This window comes from Chelonoidis abingdonii, chromosome 1 (genome assembly GCF_003597395.2).
Source record: "Chelonoidis abingdonii isolate Lonesome George chromosome 1, CheloAbing_2.0, whole genome shotgun sequence".
Classification (NCBI taxonomy): domain Eukaryota; kingdom Metazoa; phylum Chordata; order Testudines; family Testudinidae; genus Chelonoidis; species Chelonoidis abingdonii.
In genome coordinates this window covers 83,408,691-83,434,469 of record NC_133769.1, presented here as the reverse complement: position 1 = coordinate 83,434,469, position 25,779 = coordinate 83,408,691, and the positions used below count along the sequence as shown (strand labels likewise).

The window sequence follows — 25,779 nt, the reverse complement described above, 5'->3', positions numbered from 1 at the left end:
AAACCTTTTTGTAGAGTCATAATATAAAATAATGTGTTATTTAAATATACTCCATTACTTTAGATGCCAAAATGAAGTAAAATAATGGCTAGGCTGATCTCTCAAGGTGGATTTATTTAGTGATACTCATAGGGTATTTTAGGCAACTGGACACTTTTCTTTTCTTGTGTGTGGGAACTTTTGCAGGTTCCCCCCCTCTCTTTTTCTAACATTCATCCTTCAGTTAGGTCCTCTTTCAGGCCACAGCTACCAAGATGCACTTCTTCCATTACTGCCATTGCTGCCTGGCTCCTTTCTCATGTCACTGGTTGTAGTATTCTATATTCCTGTTGACTGGCTGTGTGAAATTTCACTTGTCTGCCTTTTAGAGCAAGTTTTAAAGGACATACAAAAGAATCTTACAAACTTTTTTAGTTTGTAATATTTTTTCTGTCTGCTGAGATATTTTCAGATCGTGAACTTTCAGTGAGTTTGAGATTTTTGAAAGCTAGTTTTTCCCTTCCTTATCAAAACTGATCAGTTTCACCTATTTAAGATTAGAAGCTATGTGCTTGGTAGTCTTTTAATTTCTAGTATATAATTCCATTATCCTTTGTTAATGTATATAAAGCTATGCATTTTTTAACATTTTCTCTTTTTGCTCATCTATTTTTAAAAATGTATTATTTCTAATTCTGTGTTGCTCTTCATCTCCTTTCTTACTTTGGTCCGTCCTTTTTAATTTGGAGAAAAAACGAATAAAGAAAAAGGTGAGGATCTAAGGTATTCAAAAGCGTACTGCAGGAATTTGAATGAGCTTTTACTATCTTAAGTGTGTGTGGTAGCTTTCTAGAAAAATAGTATTTTCAACCTCGATTTTTTACTAATTCTTTATTTTGGGGCTTCTTTGTATGCAGAATGAACAACTTCGCCAGGATGTAATTGACTACCAACGACAAATAGATTCACAAAAGGAAATGCATATGTCACGTAGAGGAGATGAGTATGATTACAGATCTCAGTTATCCAAAAAGAACTTTGAGCTTGTCCAATATCTGGATGAAATTCAGGTAAAGTTTATGGATGCTTAATCAATTTAGTACAATGATAATGATACCAATTTATTGTCATTTGGCATAACCCCTTTCAGTGCCTAACAGACTTCGCTGGATTTCAAGGGCTCATCTAGAGGTGAAAAACTGTATCCCATTACTAATGCCCTAAACCTCCCAGACCCTACATTTAGTACAAGTTATATACTGATAGAAGATTTGAAATACCAAACCGTATATTTTTAAAAGTAACTTTATCTCTAACTTTGTAGAGTTTGACTGAAACTAATGAGAAATTAGAAGCTCAAAACCAGGAAATGAGGAAGAACTTGGAAGAATCAGTGCAGGAAATGGAGAAGATGACTGATGAGTATAACAAAATGAAACTTATCGTGCAGCAGTCTGATATTGTTATGGACCAATTAAGAAAGGAAAGGGAACAGTATAAATTTCAGGTAATAAACCATTATTGAAGGGTATGTACTTTTCTGGACAGTGCTGCATAGTGGCAGTTTGCCTTAAACCTAAGGCACAATATTTTTAATGTTTTAAAAATGTTCCGTTTATTTTATCCAACTCCAAATAAGAAAAAATACTACTTTCTTTAACAACAACAAAAAAATCGTTTTTGACTAGAGAGCTAACTTGAAACCCAGCACAAATGTTAAGAACTTGTTTATGAATCTTAGAAAAAAGGCTTCATATAAAATGTTAGCATTCCTCCTACTATAGCACAAGTTTGTATTACTGCTATTGCATTAATGTAATAAGTGTATTTACAGGTGTGTGTTTGTGTGTGTGTATAGTATAAGATGTGTACATTTTTATGAATTAATCAGAGTGTCAATTTACAGATACAGGAACTAACAGACCAACTTAAAGCAAAAAATGAAGAAGATGATCCCCTCATGGCAGCTGTAAATGCAAAAGTTGAGGAATGGAAGGTACTTTATAGTCGTTTCTAATTGCATGTTACCTTTAGAAATTATTTTAGGTATCTCTCCTTATTATGTTGCTTATGTTCCTTGCAGAGAATCTTGGCTTCTAAAGATGATGAAATCATAGAATATCAGCAGATGTTGTTGAACTTGAGAGAGAAACTGAAAATGGCCCAACTTGATGCAGACAAAAACAACGTTATGGCACTCCAGCAGGTACTGTCTATGCAAACGTGCATGTGTCATAACCTCTCTTTTAAATAACTGCCTGTACAAGTCCATGTGCCAAACACTATGTCATTGGGCAGTTGAGAGTCTGTTTCAGACCTATGCAAAGGCTTACCTTCTTTCAAGTGTCCCTCATTTTAGTCCCAAAATTATGCATGTTCCACACAAATTTGGTGTCCTTGCACTTTTGTGTAGAAAATTATTTACATCAGAAATAAGGAACTGTAAAATGATATGTAACTGTGTCAATCTCTTACCTTTCAGCTGAAATGTGTCTGGTTTGATTTCTGCCAAAGACTGAACTTTTGTTTCTTCATAGTTTTTATCAAATCAGTTCAGCTGTTGTTCTTGAAACTTTCCTGTTTTTACAGTCTTTCTGTGATTTCTTTTGAACTGTTCTCCTTTCTGGTCTGACTTCTTTCACTCAGCATAGAGAAATACATCAGACTCTCTATGCAGCTTCCTAAGCTGCACATGCATGCACAGAATCTGTAGAATAGTGGCATACTGTTAAGAGCTCACAGTGCATATATGCAACTAGATTGTACAGAGTACATCTTTATTTTTTAAACCTCTAACTTCGAGAAATCCCAGCCAAATTTTCACTAACCCTCTGAAAGACACATGCATCCAGGAACACAGGAATTGCCCTACAGGCCAGTGGTCTGTCTAGTCCAGAATCTTGTCTCTGTCAGTAGCCAACACCAGATGCTTATGAGGAATTTGCAAGAAAGACCCCAATCTTGCCAACATGCACATGCTTAACTTAAAGTTTGCACGTTGGTCCACTGAAGTTGATGATATATCTCAAAACAGCTCAATAAATATGTATTTAAAGGGTATTGCTTTACTTACTATTTTTACAGGGTTATATTAATTGTATATTTTACTTTTGACTATTTTTCTTTTATTTTTACTGCTTTGCCTTTATATACCCACTACTAGATAATATCTGAACTTTATGTTGTAAGTATTACTGTTTCTTTAATTGTTTCTTTGCAGATTTTTTTTAATCAACTGTTCTACATCTTTTCATTTTCTTTCTGTTCAAAGTAGTAAGTTACTCTGTGTTAGCAGTTTATTACATGTTAATTACTTTTCTAACATAATTGCATTTTTGTAGGGGGTGCAAGAACGAGACAGTCAGATCAGGTTGCTCACTGAGCAAGTTGAACAATATACAAAAGAAATGGAAAAAAATGCATTGATTATTGAGGATTTGAAAAATGAACTTCAAAAAGATAAAGGTAATTTGGTATTTTTATTTAAATACATGGTGGCAACTTATAATGAGCATTTTTTAAAACATTACATTGTTTTCTGTATTTTTAAAGAATATGAATGACATTTATTCTCTTACTGATTCACTGTTTCCATCTGACAAACATTGGGGACTGACTTTCAGTGTGTGGGTGTGATCAAATTAATTGTTTATAGCTATTGAAGTATCTAATATTAAAGTCTGTTTTATAAATACTTGTCATATTTCTTCAAGTTCTGTAGATTTATGTGAGTTTCACTCAGAAATATGCAGTTACATCTTCCGTGGCATAGTTATATGTACAAACAGTAATACATTGCCTACATACCAATTACAAAAGTAGATACGGTAATTTAACTGTGACTCTGTGATAAATTAACTTAAAAAGAGGAAGTTAAATTCAGATACAAACTGCAGTAAGAGACCATTTATTAGACCTCCAGAAGCAAAGAAATGTAGCTAGGCTCTGATTCTGCATAGATTTAGGCCTTATTTATCTCCATAGGGAAGTTATAAGAGTATAAGGTGTGAATTTAGACTGCTATAATTATACTGGTATAACACCCCTTGTGGACACAGTTATTCTGGTATAAAAATGCTTCTTTCAGGTTTAATTATGTCACTTTGGAAGCAGTTTACGATGAGCTGCGGTAAAAAATATTTTTTGTTCTGGAATAAGAGTGTCTATGTAGGGGAGTTATACTAGTGTCCAAGTAACAGTTTAACTACACTAGTATAATTATACCACTATAACTGAATATATTTCCCATGTAGTCAAGCCCTTACATATGTGCTTAATTTCATTTACTGCTCCAAAACGTCTATTAGTCTATAAGGTGCCACAGGATTCTTTGCTGCTTTTACAGATCCAGACTAACACAGCTACCCCTCTGATACTTCATTTACTGTGAGCACTCCTATCGGCTTCAGTGGAAGTAATCAGAATGCATAAGATTAAACATATACATACGTCTTTTCAGGATCAGGGTCTTAATATATAAAGTCTTTCTTACACACATGAAGAGTTCTAAATATGTGAGTTGTGCCATTGAACTCAAATGGAATGCTCTTGTCCGTTATATGAACTAACTTCACATAAGTTGCCTTAATAGTTGCTTGTAAAAATAAAAAGGCCATAACATAAACTGCTGTAAAACTGTTTATTTCAGAATGAAGTTAAAAGATTTGTGAAAACCAAAACTCAAATACAAAATAATAATTTACTTGAGGCAACTTTTCTAGATTTCAATCAAAGTAAAGTGGAAGCACTCAGTTACTTCATATCAGAAATGGCTTAATGTTCTTAATCATTCAAAATATAACAGCAAAATTGGCTTTTCTTTCCAGGTCTCTCATCTCTTGCTCAGCAGAATCGTATTGGAGAAATACAGGAAAAATTACAGCTGCTGGAACAGAGAACTAAAGAGGCTGAGACAGTGGCAGAATTAGCAGAATCTGATGCTAGGGAAAAGGACAAAGAACTCATTGAGGCTCTGAAGCGAATGAGAGACTATGAAACGGTACACAGTTTATTTGATAAAATGAAAAGAGCAGTTTTTGACTATATCTTCAACAGATCTTTTTTTTGTTTGCAGTTTTCCCATTTACTATGTTCTAGCTGAAAAATAAAACAAAAACAAATGTCAAATTAACAACTTCCCATGTTGTTTTTTCTCTCATTCTTATGCATTCCTTGATCTTGTTGTAAATGGTAGATGAGTGAATTGAGTCTTGAGTTAAGCTATATTTGGCAAAGTATAGGAAACTTCTATTTGAGCATTCAGAATAGTTGTCTTGAGACAACAGAAGATGGATAGCCAAGATGAGGAGCTTTTGAAGGGTCAACAGTTAAGCTAGTAACAGAACTCCATCTTGCAAACAGTGGGAAAAGCACTTCTGAAAATTACTGGCAGCACCAAGTAAAAAAATGTTTGTCAGAGAAGTAAGAGGAATGAAAAGATGCCATTTTTAGATAATCACTTTCCTGATCCTAACTGTGCTGTAAATTTTTACGTTCCTAAAATATTCTGCAAATTTGGGCCATGATTCTTTGCAGAGATCTATGTACGGTGTGGTGCTCATTGCAGGATCAGGGACTTAGCATGTGCATGTTACACATATACATCTCAGGGTAAAGAAAAAGATGCAGTTCCTTTCCATTGCATTGAAGTATTGTTTGTTAAATAGTAAACGTCACATTGTTGGATGATGTCTGATTATCAGTGATAAGCTTTAAGTTTTTTTTTTTAGCTATACTTGTGAAAGGGTGATCACATGACAATTCTGTTTGACAATGCAACAAAAGGTTTTTGTTTACCATATTTTCAAAATAAAAAAAGGACCTTTTTATGGCAACATTTTTTAGGGTTGCAGAATATTCATGCAAAAGTACGTTTTTAAAATGTGCGCTGGTATCACTACTTCAGACTCAGCAGAGAGGCGTGTGTATTTCTCAGAGGTAGTGGATTTTTTCAAATAACTCAATGTTCTGAATAAGTTTATTGTGAAACATTGAACAAGAATGGTTAATGTTTACTTTGAGCCAAAACACCTTTGATTGTGTTTATACTCATTCAACTTTTCACTGCAAACACTGTTTGGAATAGCAATATGTCATAAGCAAACTTTTTTAATTATTAAAGAACCCTTATATTTTCATTGATAAAATAAAAAAAAGGACACTTCAGATTTCCAAAGGAAGATATCTGGACCCAAGGACATTATGTAAAATCTGTATGTATGGTCTTTGACAAAGGTATGCTGGAATTCAGTAAAACTACATGCATTGTCATGGTGACACTACTTACAAACACTTGTCATGTGCCAATTTTGATCAAAATTTTAAAAAAGAGAGAGACATAAGGTATTGTAAATTAAGACTTCTATTCTAATTACAAAGTGCTATTTTCCATGATCAGAAAAATTATTATACTTGCTCTTCAATGAACTTTGGATCAGGCCTTTCAAGGGGGTGGATTACTTCAACTTAATCCTGTAATGTTCTTTCAAAAGAATCCCTCCATTTACTCATAACCTTCTTCTTGCCTGTCATGAGTCTTTAATTTTAGTATAATGTTTGGACAATTTACGAAATCCTTTTAAATTCACCTTCGGGACTATTTCAGGGGATATATGGTTTGGAAGATGCTATTGCTGAAATAAAAGATTTAAAAAAGCAGATTAAAATAAGAGATCATGAGACTGAAGGATTGATTAAGGAAGTGAACAAACTTGGACTTAAAATCAATGATTTTCTTGATGAAAATGAAGACCTCAGGGAACGCTTAGGTATGTCACTTATGAAATTTTACAAAGATTTCACTGTGCCATAGAGTTCAAATAATGTTATATTTATGCAAATATCTTACCTTATTGTAATACAGTGTGTGTAAATTATTTTATTTGTCTTACTAAAAATGAAGTGATGAATTTATTTCTTTATTTATTAGGAAGAAATTATTAGCTGTAGGATTGTTCATGAACAAATGTGGTCACGAAGCTGCTCTTGAAAGAGCTACATTTCTCTCTCCCCCTGCTCCCCACACTTCCCTCCAGAAGAACAAGAAGAAGTAGTGTTTGCAACCTGCATTTTTAGTTCCATGATGCTATCTAACTTTTCCTAATTCCAGAATGGCTCATCCAGCATAGTACATTCTAACACTATGATATTTGTAAAGAAAATATAGTGTTATCTGTCATAATATTGATTGAAAAATGTAGAAAGAACAAACATAAGTTAGTCTGTTTAGGCTCTTTTATAGCAAAAGATAAATTGCTACCTGAAGTATATTACTTTTAGTTATGGGTAAGTCAACTAATATTGTCCCTTTTCCAGATTATATTAGGCATGGAAGAGCTGTTATATATGAAGAAAATAAGTGCCCTTACTGGTTTTCTGTATAATTATTTGTAATCATACTTGAATATTTATCGAAGTATTCTTATTTAAATGGGTTATATGTTAATGGTTTGTAAAGTTAAAATTATTTTTTCTAACTAATGAATAATTACACAGCATGGATTTTGTTTCAGGTCTTGATCCAAAGACTATGATAGATTTATCTGAATTTAAAAACAGCAAGGCACTAAAACAGCAGCAGTACAGAGCTGAAAACCAAGTCCTTTTAAAAGAGGCAAGTGATAAACTGTGTTTATGCATATTTTGTAAAATGAAACTGAACAGAAATAAATATTAATATTTAATTAATGTGCAGATTGAAAGACTGGAAGAAGAAAGAGTTGCACTGAAACAACAGATTCGTAAACTGGCTCAGGAGAAAGGAAAAAGAGCGGCAATGTTAGGTAGGAAAGAATCATGGCTGTTTATTTAGATTTTGTCAGTTTTCAGACCAGCCACTGAAAGTGGTTCTGTGTAGATTTATTTGGGATGACTTGACAAGGTGCCGCACTTGCTAATTTATCTATATGTTTTGAATCTGAATATAGATAGTGGCCCAGATCTTCAGCTGCACCAGAGTTCAAGTTGGTGTATTTGAAGGAAAGGGATGGAGTGACTTTGTATTTCACTAATTCTCCAGCCTCATATATGTTCTAGCTTGTGCTGGCTTGTAATGGCATCTGAAGTGTTGTCAGAGTGCAAAACATTCCAGCCGCACCCTCCCTCTCTCTTCAGCCAAATGTTTGTAACAGAGATGTTGCAAAGAGCTGGCTCTGCCAATTCTACACCAGCCAGAAGTACCTCCACCCCAGGGGACTCATCAGCTGCCTACCAGGAGCAACTTTATGACTCCTTTGCATCACAGAACAGGGACCAGAAAGTAGCCCACTGTCTGGAACATTTCATTTTGTTGTCAATGATAAATTCATTCATAATAATTTGTTATTCATACATGTATTGGTAATTAGGATTGGATGCAGATGACCTGCAGCTGATTGATAGCTTTACTGAAGATCTGAAGACAAAAAAGGAGAAATCAGACTTCATGAGCACAGTTACTGTTGATGAAGTTAAAGCAAAGGTAGAGTCATGATATGTTAGTGTGTATTGTATTTTTTCTGTATGAGTTGGGCCCTAAAACAGGAACTGTTAGGGTCTTAGTATATAGTTTTTAGACTTCCATATAGTTATTAATTATTAGTGTAGCTATCTAAAGAAATAATCCTAAATGACAGCCGTGTTAGGCTGTATCAGCAAAAAGAACGAGGGGTACTTGTGGCACCTTAGAGACTAACAAATTTATTTGAGCATAAGCTTTCGTGGGCTAAAACCCACTTCATCGGATGCATGCAGTGGGAAAATACAGTAGGAACATCTTGAGCTTATGCTCTAAGGTGCCACAAGTACTCCTAATCTTAAATGAATTGTCTTTACATACTGATGTAACAATAATAAGCATTGTTTACTTTTCTATGAATACAGGATAACTGTTCATATAACATGGAAATGAAAAACATACTTTCAGTTAGAGGAGCATCATTTAGTTTGTTAAAATCTGAAAAGGATATATCTGAAAATACCAGGGCTTTGGGAAATCTATCAAGAAGAATTTCTGGTGTACTTCGTAATCTAAATCAGTCAGAAAAAAGTGGAAATATTTTTGTCCAGTTAGATTCTAGACACCTGTCACAGATGCAGCTAAAAGATGATGGCCATAATTCAGAAACTTTTACTATAAAAGAACTTTACAGATCATCAGGATTACAATCTACAGAGACACTAGGGACAACAGACTATGCAACTAATAGACAGCTATCAAAAGGCTTAAAATCAGACTATCCATGTGCATTTTCTGCTGCACAAATAATGCAAAAGGATTCCAAAAGCCAGCAGATTCAAGGACAGAACGGTGAAAATTATGGGGAAAAAGCATCTTTTCAGAAACAAACAGCAATATGCTCTGGTTCAGACCAAACATTTTCTGAAGATTTCCAGGGAGGGCTGTCTCTTAGTCAAAAATCTGCCATTTTTTGTCAGTCTATTCTTGGACAGCCAGTAACACCCTATAAATCACAAGTAGTGAAGCTGAAAGATGAACAGGACTATTCTCAAATAAAGTATTCTGATTTCTTAACTGATTTTCATGACGTCAGCAAAGAACAGAGAGCCTTTCCAGAATCATTGCAGGCAGAAATTTTAAAAAGTGGACTTGAAGGTGGACCATCAGAATACGTATGTCAGGCAGATCCAGTCGAAAATCTCATAGGGCAGTTGAGGAGTGAATTATTTTTTCTTAGATCGCAGGTGAGGCTTCTCCATCATATCTGTAAGTTTATCTTTTGTAATTATTCAGAAAATATACTCAGTAACAAATAACAGACAATGTACACTTTTTATTTTCTGTGTTTCAACTTCATTAACATATATAAGACAGTTCCATTCCAGCACATTTGAGGTGTCGGTAATAAAACATAGAAAGTTCCTTAAATATAAAGCCACCAGGATCACATCTACTTCTTAGCCAATACGTAGACATCAAAAATACAAAAGAGGTGGGTTTTTTTGTTTTTTTTTTTAAATGTAAAACAAGATTAGAGAGATTTTTAGTTCTGCGGTCAGTTTTGTGTTTTGCAAAAAACCAAAACAAACCCTTGTTTAACTTATCCCCCTTCCAATCTTACCTTTCAGATTCCCTCGTGACTGTAGTGTTCTCTTCATTCTTATGTTTCAGTTTCAGTTAAGCAACAGGCCACAGTAGCATGAGCCATAGGTACTGGCTCCAGGGTTGGTGCACCCACGGAAATTAGTGGGTGCTTAGCATCTACCAGTGGCCAGCTCCCCACCACCTCCCCAACATCTCCTGTCCACTTGTGGCCCCACTGATTAACTCCTTCCCCTCCCTCCCAGTGCCTCCCGCCCTCTGCGATCAGCTGTTCCATGGTGTGCAGGAGGTGCTGGGAGTGAGGAGGAGGAGGGGGAATGGGACATGCTTGAGGGAGGGAGCAGAATTGGGCAGAAAGAGGTGGATGGAGGTATAGTGGGGTGGGAAGAGGTGAGGTGGGGGTGGAGGCTTGGGGGGAGGGGACTAGTTGGTGGATGGGTAGGGGAACTGAGCACCCCTGGAGCCTGAAGGAAGCCGGTGCCTATGGCATGAGGTGAGTCACTTGTTAATTAGTTTACATTTAGATAAACTCGGTAATTTATAGCCCTTATCTGAATGAGGTGGGGGCTGAGACAGTGCTGCTCTCTGATATTAGTGGAAACATTAATGAATTGCTAAGGGGGAGTACAGAAGTATAGTACAAGCATATAGGAACAAAATCAGAAAGGCTAAGGCATAGAATGTGTTACACCTAGCAAGGGATATAAAAGGCCATAAGAAGAGGTTTTTTAAATATGTAAGGAGCAACAGAAAGACAAAGGAAAGTGTAGGTTCTCTACTTAGCAGGGAAGGAGAGGTAATAACTCATGACATCAGGAAGGTTACAGTGTTTAATGCTTATTTTGCTTCAGTCTTCACTAAGAAAGGTTAATGGTGACCAAATATTCAACACAATTAATGTTAACAACATGGAGGAAGGAACACAAGCCAAAATAGGGAAAGAACAGGTTAAATAATATTTAGAGAAGTTAGGGATATACAAGTTATTAGGGCCTGATGAATTTCATTCTTGGGTATGTAAGGAACTAGCTGAAGCACCCTTAAAACCATTAGCAATTACCTTTGAGAACTCATGGAGGATGTGTGAGGTCCCAGAGGACTAGAGAAGGGCTAACATAGTACCTATTTTTAAAAAGGGAAACAAAAGAGGACCTGGGGAATTATAGATCAGTCAACCTAAATACCTGGAAAAATGCTGGAGCAAATTATTAAACAATCAATTTGTAAGCACCTACAGAATAACAGAGAGACAGGGTGGGTGAGGTAGTATCTTTTATTGGACCAACTTCTGTTGATGAGAGACAAGCTTTTGAGCTATACAGAGCTTTTCCTTGAGTCTGGGAAGGGCACTAAGAGTATGTCTTCACCAGCAACATTAAAGCACTGCTGCAGCAGCGCTTTAACGTGGCTGTGTGTAGTCGCAGTATCTGTAAAAAACAAAACAAAAACAAAAAAAAAACCTCCCCCATGAGGGGAGTAGCTAACAGTGCTGTCTACACTGCCACTTTACAGCCTGAAACTTGGAGTGCTCTGCAGCGGGGTGTTTTTTCAAACCCCTGAGCGGGAAAGTTTCAGCACTGTAAAGTGGCAGTGTAGGCAATGCCTTAGAGTATCCTAGCTAAATACAAGATTGAACAGCTAGTTTAGCATAAGTAATTAGCACACATTCTAAGGAGCCATTCAAAGTGAAGTGGCCCGTTAATACCCTTGTAGTAATAGGACAAATGGGGTGGGGGTTAGTGGGTTACAGAATGCCATAAATCCAGTGTCTTTATTAAGACTGTGATTTTTAGTGTCAACCAAGGTTATGAATTTAAGCTCCCAGGCTTGTTTTTTGAAAGTGCTGTGCAATTTCCTTTGAGGATGAGGTCTCATAGGTCAGCAATAGAGTGATTGCTTTGTGAAAAGTGTTCACACATAGGTGATACAATGTTTCTGATCTTTTATTATTTTCCTGTTTCAGTTCATTGGAGAGTCTAGTTATTGTCTGGTTTCACCCACTGGATGAGGTACGCTACATGTTGTGATGGGTGTATGTAGGATACATGGGTCTGGAAAGGTGTGTTGTGGAGAGTGTTGATCATTGTAGCAGTGGAGATATGTCTGCAGGTTTTGCATGTGGTGTTGTGGCAGGGTGTGATGCTACTTTGAGTTGGTGTGTCCTGGTCTCTAGGAAGCTTGCTTCTGATGATGAGCTTGGAAAGGCTGTGGGGCTGTTTGAAGGACAGGAAATTTTTTTTTTCAGGGTGGGGTCCCCACTGAGTATGAGTTGCAGTTGTTTGATGATGCCTTGCATGGGTTCCAGAGTGAGGTGGTAGGTGACAACCAGGGCTGTGCAGTCAGAGGGGGGTTTATTTCTGTATTGAATCAGATTCTCTCAGAGTATTTGGGTGGCCCATTCCATGATGAGATCCACTTCTCTTGTGAAATTTCCTTGTCTGGTGAACACAGTTTTGAATGTGTTAAGGTATATATCAAAACCACTAACGATTTATTCTATAAACTATCTGTTCAATCTTGTATTTAGCTGTTATATTTTGAGTATCATTCCCAGACTTGAAGACAAGCTCTGTGTAAACCAAAAGCTTGTATCTCTCAGCAACAGAAGTTGGTTCATTAAAAGATATTACCTCTCTCACCTTGTCGCTCTAATATTCTGGAACTAACACTGCTACATTAACACTCCATAGAGGATAATAGGCTTATAAGGAATTGTTGGCATGGATTTGTCAAGAACAAAAAACAACCTAATTTCCTTCTTTGATAGACTTATTTGTTTACTGCTATATCTTGATTTTACCAACTATTTTGACACAGTCCCATTTGATAGTCTCATAAGCAAGCTAGGGAAATGTGGTCTATATGAAATTACTATAAGATAGTTTCATAACTGGTTGCAAGACTATATTCAAATAGTTATCAATGATTCACTGTCAAACTGTGAGGATGTATCTAGTGGGGTCCAATAGGGGTCAGTCCTGTGAGAGACACTGTTCAATATTTTCATTACTGACTGGGATAATGGAGATAAGAATATGCTTATAAAATTTCCAGATGACACCAAGTTGGGAGGGGTTGCAAGCCCTTTGGAGGACAGGATTAGAATTCAAAAGGATCTTGAGGAACTGGAGAATTGATCTGAAATCAACAAGATGAAATTCAGTAAAGACAAGTGTGAAGTGCTTCACCTAGGAAGGAAAAAATCAAATGCAAAACAAAATGGGGGATAACTGGCTAAGTGGTAGTACTGCTGAAAATGACCAGATGGTTATAGAGGATCACAAACTGAATATACATCAATAATGATGCAGTTGCTAACAAAGCTAATATTATTTTGGGATGTATTAACGGAGTATCTTATGTAAGACATGGGAGGTAATTGCCCTGCCCTGCTCTACTCGGTACTTATAAGACCTCAGCTAGTACTGTGTCCAATTCTGGGTGCCACAATTTAGGGAAGATGTGAAGAAATTGGAGAGAGTCCAGAGGAGAACAACAAAAGTGATACAAGGTTTAGAAAACCTGACCTATGAGGAAAGGTTAAAAAACTAGGCATGTTTAGTCAAGAAAGGAAGGGATAGTCTAAATTTACTTGGTCCTATGTGCAGAGAGCTGGACTTGATGACCTCTTGAGGTCCCTTCCAGTCCTACATTTCTATGAGTTTGTGATTGGCGGAATATCAGAGCAGCGTCCTCTGTCAAAGGATGCCACCGCTTTAGCCAATGCAAGGCATAGGGGAGAAGTAGCTTCTGAAGCTTGTGCTACCAACAAGGATAGGCAAGGAAAAGAACCAACGTATTAAGGAGATGAAAGATTCCTTTCTTTCAGTCATCCTCCAGCTAGTGAGAAGTTTCTGAGTTGGCTTTCAATAACTTTTCTCTCCCATCTCTTCATCTAGTGGCAAAGAAACTGTAGATTTAATGTTAGGAAAAGATTTCAAGTGGTGAAATCTGTTAGATTAGTGGTTCCTCGATGGTGGTATATGGAATGCTTTCCAGTGATTCATAAAGGAGCTAGTTGGTCACATATGCAAAGTTGTATTTATTTTTCAATGCACTAAATAGTTTCCTAACATTAGTTGTCGGTGTAAGCAATTGCTGTACTTCTCAAAGAGATTTTATTGGATTTCCAGTGGAAGGGGAGGTAATCCACTTGATCATGAATCGTATGGGTGTCGTTCATGACATGAAGTCTACAATATGAAAAATTTGGGAAACTCTATATTAGAATGCTGAAATAATCTTCCAAAGGAAGTAGTGGAGTCTTTGTTGCATGAATCTTTTTAAAAATTGGACTGAAAGAAGCCCTGGAGAATATGACATGGGGAACATCATTAACACAGGAATGAACAAGTTAATGAAAGAGTTCTTTCCCATTACTAACTTAAATGAGTTAAAACTATGAGAGGTATTCTCTAGGTTTATCAAACTATTCTTCTTTTTGATATCCATAATTGATAAATGGGACTCGTATGTCTGTATGTCAGTCTTTTAGACTATTGTCTCTTATGCTTTGCTCCAACAGGTCGTTTTTAAGTAATGGTTAACAAAATTGTAAAACAAATAATATAATTCATTTAATTTACTGCTAAAATGTAAAAGTTTTTTCTTTATTCATATCACAGAAAAGATCTTGGAAAGGTAACATACATAAATGGAAATCAAATCATTTGCTAATTATTCATTGTTCCTCTAGAATGAGCAGATATCCAGGGATTTGTTGGCCAAGAACACATTATATAGAAATGCAGAACTCAAGCTTGAGATATACAGAGGCCAGGCAGTGCAGGTAGAGCAAAGCTTTCATAGGATATTTATGAAGAGAGGAAACTTTAAATGCTTGCATAAACGTTATTTATAGCTTTAATATTTTTTTTTTTACTGGTTTTGTTGTTGTGCAGATGACACTGTTTCTTTTACTGTTTTCTTATAATATAATTGTACTGTCAGATATGTATGATTTAATATTTCTTCAGGAATCTAGTTTTATTTAACAGCCATTACTCAATTGTATGTTCTTAAGATTTAGAGTCTTTTAGTACTAGAATACTTATATCTTGAAAATCCAGTTTTTAAGATTTTTTCTCTTTCTTTCTTTCGTTCTTTCTTTCGTTCTTTTTTTTTTTTTTCCTGATAGAATGAATACCTTGCAAAAGAATTAAATGAGAGAGAGAAAGATTTGGAACGGAACAGGACTGCCATAGCCAAATTTCAATCCAAATGTAAGCTGTAATTCTTTGTTAGTATAGGCCATGGTTAAATTTATAAATAGCTGCTGGTAGTCAGATTTTTATGTATAATTTTTAAAGGGCTAATATTCTCCTGCTTTATTTTTTTATGCTTGCAAATCTAATTTTTCCTTTAATATTTTAAGTTTACAGTTTACATCTCTACCCTGATATAACGCTGTCCTTGGGAGCCAAAAAATCTTACAGCATTATAGGTGAACCCGTGTTATATCAAACTTGCTTTAATCCGCTGGAGTGCGCAGCCCCACCCCTCTGGAGCACTGCTTTACTGCGTTATATCTGAATTCGTCTTATATCGGGTCATGCAATATCAGGGTAGAGGTGTTTTTCAGTTGGTGTTTTTCAGAATGCAGGAAAGGCACTGTGTGTGTGTAAATATATGGGTATATATATGTGTGCACAGAGAGAGAGAGAGAGAGAGAGAGAGAGAGAGAGAGAGGCTTTTATGACCTAATACCTTTAAACTCTGAAATGTAGATTGAGGGTTGTTCCTGATAAGCTACAAAATGATGACAATGGAATTTAATTGACCAAGGTCTCTCATTTCTTTAAAACTTCAATAAATACTTTAAACTTTCATATATCTTCTTTAAAAGAGTTTCGATTGTGTGGTACATATTTCTGATTTTAAACTTAAAGGTTTACATCAGTGGCACTATATGGAACATATTTTATTTATTTTAATATATGGTATTAAAATAACAAGTTGCTTACATCCAATCCAGCACAGAACTTAAGCACACACCTAACTTTAAACCCATGAATGTTCCATTGAAGACAGGGGTACAACCCATTTGCTTAAAGTTAGGCATGTGCTTATGTGCTTTGCTGGATTAGATCATTAGTAAACAAGGGGTTGGGGAATCAAAATGACGCGTTTACGACTTGTGCATAGAAATCTGAAGTCTCTGAACTCTGTAAGTACGTGGGTATTTCCTTGATTAAGATAAGCCATTTTTATTGTATATCAGACTAACAGAAACCAAGATGAACTTGTATTTTTCCAGAGTATATTAAAATATTTTAGAAATATACACCTCTACCCTGATATAATACTGTCCTCAGGAGCCAAAAAATCTTACTGTGTTATAGGTGAAACCACATTATATCAAGCTTGCTTTGATCCGCTGGTGTGCGCAGTCCTGCTCCCCCAGAGCGCTGCTTTACCGCGTTATATCTGAATTCATGTTATATTGGGTTGCGTTATATCAGTGTAGAGGTGTATTTTAGAAATATACATTATTGTATTGCAGTAAGAGAATTATCAGAAGAAAACAAGCAGCTTGAGCAAGGAATGAAAGAGATATTACAAGCTGTCAAGGAAATGCAGAAAGATCCTAGTGTGAAAGGAGGAGAAACAGCCTTAATGATCCCTAGTCTGGAGCGATTAGTAAATGTAAGCCGCCTTTCATTTGAATTATTTGGCTTGATGGACATTAGTTATAAAAGTCTCTTTGTTTTGACTATTTCAGTGTTGAACATTAGCTGTTATATGTTCAAAATACACCCTAAAATCTTAAAAACACAAATCAAATTGACACATGAGAGTAAAATTCATCTTGACTGAATAATCAGTCTTCAAAGCCTTGCAGAATACTTTAAATATGGATTTAGTATATTAGAATGTAGTATTTTACATAAAAGCAGATTATAATATTGTATTAAATATATGATTTTTAAAAAGTAATAATCTACTTTGAGTTATCATGGTAGAGAATCAGATCACTGAAATATTAGCTTGAGACATGATGTTCATGCTGAAAGTGTACTGTTAGATTTAATTTTCTTAATCACTTAGCAGCTAGATCTGTGCCAAGCTCACAGTCATGGCTACCTAAAGCAGAATGCTTCCCTAGGTTTACTGGTGGGATTGCACTGGTGATGCTCATTTTGGATTGTAGGAACTCCCCTCAGCACAGCCAGCCAGTTCTGCTAGCTGACACGAGGTCGGGGTTGAGTTATGACTTTGCCTACTTTTGTCTGTCACTTCCCCTTTATGACAGTTTGATGGTATTAGTCTCTGTACTCCCTCTGTCACAGTGGCTGCAGTTTTGAGCCCCACTTTTGCACACTGGAAAGCTCCAGTTTATTGGAAAATATGGAGAAGTATATGCGTTCTTTTGTTTGTTTTTTGTTTTTCTGTTTACTAAATTAATTCTTAATGCGATAGGCAATCGAATCAAAGAATGCAGAAGGAATATTTGATGCTAATTTGCATTTGAAAGCTCAAGTTGACCAGCTTACGGGGCGAAATGAAGAATTGAGGCAGGAGCTAAAAGGATCTCGAAAAGAGGCAACAAATTTCTCTAACCAGTTAGCAAATGCTAATGTAAAGGTATATATTCTAATTTGTTCTACAGTGAAAATATAGCATAATTTGCTGGCCCATAGATAACATAGAGCAAAATATACTTAATATTTTGTATTAAAATTGTTTTAAATACTAGATATTGCTGTTAGGTTTTTTTACTGTAACTCACACATCTTTATTTTTTACTTACACATTTTGAAAATACGTAAAACCTGCAGATATAATTGATGAGATACAATCATACATACTTGTTGCTATATTTATGGATTATAATCTATGTACTTTTTCTCACTGAGTTAAAATCCAAATTATCCAAATGTTATTCCATACTTACAAAAATCCTAATACCCAATGCCCCATCATGGAGTTGTGTCTACTAGGTGAGGTGTTGGGGAAAGCTGTGCTAAATGTGAGTTGCAAAAACATTTTTGTTTCATTTTTCTTAAAATGAGCAATAATCATTTTATACTTCTTACATATGTGAGAGACTCAAATAGCAAGGCTAACAGTGGGATTCAATGAATAAATTGACTTTAAAATGTTTTCCCTTTTTGCCACTGAAATAATAGCTGGTGATTTTAGCTGAATTGTGAATGCTTCCAAATGTTTATATTATATATCCCAAAGGCTATTACATTTTAATATTAAACATATCTTCAGACTGACATCTTTATAAAAAGGCATACTCTCTCTATATGAACCCTTTAAGACAGCTGTGTGAACCAGTATGACTTCCTAGTACAGTAACTCTTCACTTAAAGTCGTTCTGCTTAACGTTGTTTCATTGTTACATTGCTGATCAATTAGGGAATATACTCATTTAAAGTTGTGGAATGCGCCAATCTTACGTTGTTTGGCTGCCTGCTCTCTCCACAGCTGGCAGCCTCCCTACAGCCCTCCACTCCCAGCATCTTCCGCCCACTGGCAGACCCCATGGAGCAGAGCCGCCATGGGAGGCAGGGAGGCGACGCGTCGAGTCCTCCCTCCTCCCTCTGCCTCCTGCCCGCAGCAATCAGCTGGCCTGCAGCGTTTTGGAGGCAGGAGAGAGAGAGGAGGAGCAAGGACTTGACGCACAGGCTCCCCCTTCCTCCCCTGCCTCCCGAAAGCGGCAAGTCAGCTGATTGCCTCGGGCAGGAGGCGGGGGGGAGGGGAAGGGAGCCTGCGCCAAGTCCTCTCTCCTCCGCCCTCCCTCCCGCCTTCCAAACGTGGCAAGCCAGCTGATTACCCTGGGCAGGAGGGAGGGGGGAGGAGCGAGGACTCGACACGCCTCCTCCCTCCCTCCCCTGCCTCCCATGGTGGCGATCAGCTGGCTTGCTGCGTTTTGGAGGGAGGAGGGAGGAGCCAGGATGCCGCATGCGAAGTAAAAGGGGAGGAGATGTGGGGGAGAAAAGGCGGGTTAAGGTTGGAGGCTTGGGGGAAAGGGTGGAGTGGGCAGACTGAGGGTTGAGCCCCCTGCCCCTGGTGTTTGCAGAGTAGGAGAAACTGCCCTGGAACCTAAGCCCCCCTATTTACATTAATTCTTATGGGGAAATTGGATTTGCTTAACATCGTCTCACTTAAAGTCACATTTTTCAGGAACATAACTACAACGTTAAGTGAGGAGTTACTATATTTGTAGCATTACAGAACAGTATTTTCTGGGGCATTGTAGTTAGAGATTGTTGTCAACCAAAACTCTTTGAAGAGTTTAAAAAAGAAAGACATGGTAAATTTAGAATAAATGTGCTGGATAGCCATCTAAGCCATGCAGTTTTGGACACTGAGGCTTAGCTCAGTCTCCATATGAATGTTTGCAGGTAAAAAGAAAGGAAAAATAACTTACAAATTATATGCTTGAACAACTAAAGTAAAATTGAGATGGATCGGCAGCTGTGTGAGCCTGCTCTGGATACTTGATCATTTTTAGCCATTTGACTCAAAGTATTGTGTTTAATTTTTTTGTGGAATTGTAATTTTTAAAAATAGAAAAATTTACTTTAAAACATTAAAAAAATAGTTGGGACTACTTAAATTATGAGATGTTTATAATTCAAAACAGTTTGAGACTGGACACCTTTACATTTTGTATCCATATTTTTTGGCTGAATAATAGGAGTTTCGTCTTACTGCTTCTATTCTCTTTATTTATTTTCTTTAGATTGCACAACTTAAAGATGAAGTTTGTTTGTTACGTCAATCGGAAGGTGCCAATATAGTATTCAGAGCAGTAACCTGTCCAGAAGGGATAACTCCTTCAAGTGCTCATATAGTTAATTCTCAGAATGAATATTTAATACATCTTTTACAGGTAACTAATTTAAACCTGCAAACCAGGGGTATTTGTAAATCCTTCCAAATCTGTTGTTATATCATATGTGGAAACTGGGGAGTCTCCTAAAAACTGTAATGTGTATTATTGTAATAGAATATAGTTGCCTGAACCTTCCTTGTATGACATCTCTGGGCTAGAGATTATTTTATTTCTAACCCCACCAAAGCAATCTGCAGGGAAGAGCCAATCCCTCTTTCCTTTCTTGTACCCAACAAGACAAAGAAGACTTCTTGCCTAGAATTGCATTGTTTCATATGCAGTGTAGTCATCAAATGCAATTTAAAGATCCCAAAAATCAGGAATATTTCAGTATGTCTGGAAGAAAACTCACTATGCATTGGCCTCTCCTCCTGGACAGCTTGAGGTACTCGAATTTTTCATTTTTGGGCTCCTAAGCCTGATGTGCTTTGTGAGTTATGTTAAAGAGTTTATTAAACAACTATACATTCCCAGCATCACAAATAGACTTTTATACAATACACTTGCGAGAAAAATATGTATGGAAGAGAGTGGACAGTTTTTACCCAAAGTCTAATGTTTGTAAAGCCAGAGGACAATCAACAAAATATGTCTATTCTATTGTTCTTCTCTTCTAAGGTCCATGCCAGTTTTATATAGTATGGAAGGTTAGGAGCCCATATTCAAGCATAAAATAAATGGGAGGGATATAATCTTCCTAATTTGGCTAGTGAGAAGTTGGCCTTTTCTGTGAATTTATAAAGAAAGGCACTTCCTTTGCTTGCTATGGGTCAATTTCTTCATTACCAGAATGCCATAAATGTAGTTTTACCAAGATTATATTAGAAGATTTTTTTCCCCAGAAAGTTGACAGAGTCCATTTATCTGGAAGAAATATATAAGAACTGAAAATATTTGTATATTCTGCCATAAACAAGTTTTGGCCTTTGTAGCTTTTGCATTTTTTTTAGAAACCTGTAATTATTCTTCTTCTAGATTGGGCATTTATCAAGAAATACACAAAAGTTAATATGTAAGAGTTACGTTGTTTATAAGAAATCTGTTTGTTTATTTATTTTTTTAACTGAATGGTGGTCTGGAGATCCATGCACCTATTCTCGTTTAATTCTCTCCTTCTTCTGCCACACACTTCTTCTGTGCAAAGCTCCTTGTAGTCTTTTATGTTTACTTCTTTCATGTCTCATGTGAGTTAGTTGCTCATTTGTGTGGAGGGAATGGTCTGAATATCAAGAAGAGGGGCTTAAATATGCTTGAGTTAAAACTGTTGATTGCTGGGGTGAAGGGAAAGATAAGGTGATAAATGGGGGCATGGGAACTTAAAAAAACAGCACACTGAACATAGCTAGTAAGATGTGTGCCTATCATCACCCTGATCAGCTTGCTTGTATCAGAAAAGATTTTTTACATTGTATAGTTATGAAGTATGAATGCATTTGGCAGTGTGAGGTGTGCAGTTTCATTAGTAGTCTGTGTGGACAAATCCAAAATGTCAAGTAATTCTCAACTCTTTTTGGTCTGTGATCTGTAAAATTATTTATTATTTGTTAATTTATTACTTACAAATATTGAAATATTACTTTTATTTAGACTTTTTGATATGTTGTTTTAGCATAAAGACACAAGTTCTGTTTCTTCAATACGTTGATTTCAGTGGCGCAAAGGTCTATATTAGAGAATACCATTGAATGACCATGGCTTTGATGAATACTTTCAGATTTGCAGCGTACATTGTTAATTAAATCATTAATTTTTATTTTGAAAATGATCATTAGGAACTAGAAAATAAAGAACAATTACTTAAGAAATTAGAAGAAGCAGTAGAAGAATATAAGCGAAAATTTGCAGTAATTCGCCATCAGCAAGGCTTGCTATATAAGGAATATCAAAGGTACAAATCCTTTGGGGTCTTCCTTTTGAGATGGTCAGGCTGTTATGTTTTAAATATTTTAAATAGGAGAAAATGTTAATTATTTCCCCACTGTGTTCAAGCTGTTATTTCTATTAGCATCATGGAGACTTGTGTGAAATAATCATTCTTCTTTTAGGTGGCCTCTGTATATTTCCCGTGGTGCTGCTGTGCTTCAAAAACCTTTTAGAAAAGCAGTGTTGCACTCACATTTTGTTGTCTGCTTTGTGGCAAGAACTAGCCTGTACAATTTTCATAATGAAAGAGATCATTTTAGCACCAGGGAAATCTGCAAACTGTGATTCTGTCAAGCTTCTCTTGAATCTGCATCCGCAAACTCATTTGTACCTGACATTTGTGGAAGCCTCACTTCCACTCTTCTCTGCTTTCAGACATAAGAGTAGGAAAAATTGGAGCTCAGAGGGAATCTTGAGCTGAGGGACTCAGTGTTATTACAAAGGAGGAAAAGGAAACATTGCTATGGATCCAGGGATCACAAGTGCAGATTGGAGATGTCAGTTCCAGGGGTGTTTTTGACTCTTCATGTAATGCCAGTTCCTAGGACAATTCTCCTTCTTTAAGTGATGACTGCTTCTGATTACCACAGAATGCATCTTTCCCACCGGAGGGCTAAGGCAGAAATTATTTAGATGCAAGCATGTATATGAGTCTCCTAATTTGGATTCTAGGTTCTGAGGGCTGCCCAGATTGATATTTCACTATTGAATTAGGCCTGGAGGCTCACTTGGGCAGCTTCTGAGACAAAAGAGCTTCCTTTGTTATCTGGAGATTTATGTTTGTTGACTAACTTCACTAGCAGTTTCTGGATCCTGTTTGGTGTCAGTCTGTGACATTTGGGTTGCACTTCTATTCCTGCAAATACAAGAGGCAGATAGTCTTATGCCTGGCGCCTTGAGGTTTGGCCACACCCCTTCTGCATACGTACTAGGTTCTCTACCTCCAGTCAAGCAAATAAAATAGTGATTGAGTGCTCCCACCTTCCCTGTTGCATTCAAGTACAGCTGGTCAAAACTTGGAATTTCTGTTCTGTTGAAAATTCTGAAATTTTGAAAGCGTTTATTCCGTTTTGGAACAAAAACAAGAAATGTCTAAATTTTCATGAAAAGGAAATTATGCATTTTTGTTTCAGGAAAAATAAGTATCTGTTTTATTTAGATTTTCCTGAAGCGAAACAGAGCAGCTGGCTCCCCTGCTTGCAAGGCACTACCTGAACTTCCCCCACATCTCCCAAAAGGAATTGGAGGCAGCCTTGGGAGTCTCTCGTGGTCAGGGGAGTCACCTGCCATGAAGCAGGTCGCCTAGAAGCCCTGAGAGCCCTGGTTCAAGCTGGGGCTCCACAGCTTCCAAAGTTTCCAGGCACTCTGCTGTATAGCAGAGACCTGGAAATTACTGAGAGCCCTGGTTTGAGCTAATGCACCCATGGCTGCTGTTCTTCATGAGCCTCACAAATCTTTAAGGTTCCAGGACCATGGCAGGGACTCTGGAGCCACAGAGATTAGAAGTCCGGGGTCTCCAGTTCTGAGACAGTCTGCATTATGGAGCCAAGAACCCTTGCCTTCTAGGGTCCGTAACTCTGAGGCAGCTCCACTATTACAGAGCTTCCAATTTGTACGGCAGGGCTACCCTGCATATGTGCCCTGAGCCTTTGGGCATTCTGTATAGCACAGCTGCCACAGATCCTGGAAGCCTGAGCTACCCATCAGCTTGCCAGGAAACCTGACTGTGATTCAGTGAAAGTTTGCTGAACCCAAGATATTTCCACAAAATGTTTTGCAGTTGATAAATTGTCATCCTGCAAAGAAACTCTATATCTTCACAAAATTACTGACAAGATCATTGAATGTGTAAAAGCTTTTTTGAAGGAGCAGTGAGCAGAATCTTGCCACCCCCTTAAGGAAACAAAGATTCCAGGCCTCTGCATCCCAAATAGAACCACCGTCAAATTTATTTTCTGCTTTTTGCCCCTTATCCCCACCATGGTGGAAGCTGAGATGTAGATGTAGTACATCACCGGCCACCGCCAATACCTGGAGTGAGCCGATGTGGCTCCACGCACCCACGGGGGGGAGGGGGAAACCCTTACAACCCCCCTACTAAACCATATCCCCTGAGTCCTGAACTTACCAATCTGGATCCCACCACGTGAGGGTCACCCTGTCCCCATTACCCGGCCCGCTTACTCATACCCATGACTGTGTGTAGCCCACTCTATGAGCGATGTACCCTCACTGCCCCCCTACTATATCTTGACCCCAACCACCGTACACCCCGCATTGGGGACATTACAGGCTGTATGTATTATATGCTGAACCATAACCAATTGCCAGCGTCCCCCCATGCTCTGTATGTTTCCCCCGATGACCAACGACTGACACATCAAACTCTTTGGATCACCTTTCTTTAATATTTTCTAATAAACATTTATATCTGCGAGGAGGTCCACTTGGGAGCCAAAGAGGAGCTCACCCACAACTGCTCCCAGCCCACAGAACCTCACTGTGACCAGGGAAAAATTTTAGAGTCTGGACTGCTTATAGGAGCCTTCTCATCTCCTCAAACCAGTTGAAACTTGTGTGGGAGAAACTCTCCAAGGATAGGTCAGTCTCTTTAGTTATTGAGACCTGACAGGCCACACTTTCCTCACTGATGTGGGGGCTTGGCCCAGTAAAGTGAGTTGCAGCGCCCACTGAAGTGTTGTTTGATAACTGCCCTATGTGAATCCTGCTAGCGTGAATTTTCGAATGAGATTGTGTTAATGTGAAATTGGTACCTTTTAGTTCACTCTAGAAGGGCCCACATGGGACACTTACAGAGCAACGCTGTCGTGCGCAGTGCAATTCACCCTCTGGCAGCCCACATTGCAGAACCATGTAGATAAGCCTTGCAATCTTTGGGAGCAACTTCAAATATCTTCTCAAATCTGCTGATCTAATAGACTTCAGAAGGAAAACACACCAGGTTCTCTTACCTGATCATAACAGGGTAACAGTCTGGCAAGAAGGCTGGCATCCTTTTTGAATCTCCTTTTTCACAAGAAGGAGATCTGGGCTTTCTGCAAGGCGTATCTCATACTTCATGTGTTCAAGTTTAATGGAATGTTTCTCTTAATAACATGTTTTCAAATTTAGATAAGTATGCATTCTTCACCACAGACTATAAAACACAGTTCCAACTTTTAATAGTGAAGTTAATTTTGAGTTTTCTAAACGTGTTTAAAAAAATTGAAAAATGTGTTAATGTTAAAATAGCATATTTCAGTTAATAAGATTATAATGGTAACATGATTTACAAACAGTTTTGAAAAATCTTTACAATATTTAATATTTCTGAATGAAAAATTGAACTATTTTTATTTAAATGAATATATATGTATTTTAGGGAAAAAGAAAGTTGGCAAACAGAATCTGAAAAAATGAAAGAAGAAAAGAAGAAGCTAGAAGATCAAAAAGAACAGGATGCTGTGAAAATAAAGGAATACAATGTAAGCAGTGTTTTTTTAAAAAAATTGTTTAACTTTGCTTGAAAATGTGTTAGATTTTTGCAATTTTAGAGTTTTTAATGCAGGAGTAAAAAAAATTCCAAAGTTAAGTTGGCACAAGTATCAGAGGGGTAGTAGCCGTGTTAGTCTGGATGCAACAAACCTCGATGCCAACTCTGCCCACATATCTACACCGGTGACACCATCACAGGACCTAACCAGATCAGCCATACCATCACTGGTTCACTCACCTGCACGTCCACCAATGTAATATACGCCATCATATGCCAGCAATGCCCCTCTGCTATATACATCGGCCAGACTGGACAGTCTCTATGGAAAAGGATAAATGGACACAAATCAGATATTAGGAATGGCAATATACAAAAACCTGTAGGAGAACACTTCAACCTCCCTGGCCACACAATAGCAGATCTTAAGGTGGCCATCCTGCAGCAAAAAAACTTCAGGACCAGACTTCAAAGAGAAACTGCTGAGCTTCAGTT

General features: G+C 37.3%; 1 protein-coding gene across 1 annotated transcript in view; it reads left to right on the top strand.

Annotated features, from left to right (window-relative positions):
- CEP290 (centrosomal protein 290) overlaps positions 1 to 25,779 on the top strand; it is a 94,820-nt gene that overhangs the window by 17,742 nt on the left and 51,299 nt on the right. Inside the window, exons 7-22 of the mRNA XM_075063469.1 lie at positions 897 to 1,049; positions 1,304 to 1,486; positions 1,886 to 1,975; positions 2,063 to 2,185; positions 3,321 to 3,444; positions 4,806 to 4,978; positions 6,584 to 6,746; positions 7,491 to 7,591; positions 7,673 to 7,760; positions 8,325 to 8,437; positions 15,156 to 15,240; positions 16,521 to 16,663; positions 17,438 to 17,602; positions 19,716 to 19,865; positions 21,641 to 21,756; positions 25,174 to 25,276. Coding sequence (XP_074919570.1) covers positions 897 to 1,049; positions 1,304 to 1,486; positions 1,886 to 1,975; positions 2,063 to 2,185; positions 3,321 to 3,444; positions 4,806 to 4,978; positions 6,584 to 6,746; positions 7,491 to 7,591; positions 7,673 to 7,760; positions 8,325 to 8,437; positions 15,156 to 15,240; positions 16,521 to 16,663; positions 17,438 to 17,602; positions 19,716 to 19,865; positions 21,641 to 21,756; positions 25,174 to 25,276 — 2,073 coding nt within the window. The remainder of the gene's footprint in view (positions 1 to 896; positions 1,050 to 1,303; positions 1,487 to 1,885; positions 1,976 to 2,062; positions 2,186 to 3,320; positions 3,445 to 4,805; positions 4,979 to 6,583; positions 6,747 to 7,490; positions 7,592 to 7,672; positions 7,761 to 8,324; positions 8,438 to 15,155; positions 15,241 to 16,520; positions 16,664 to 17,437; positions 17,603 to 19,715; positions 19,866 to 21,640; positions 21,757 to 25,173; positions 25,277 to 25,779) is intronic.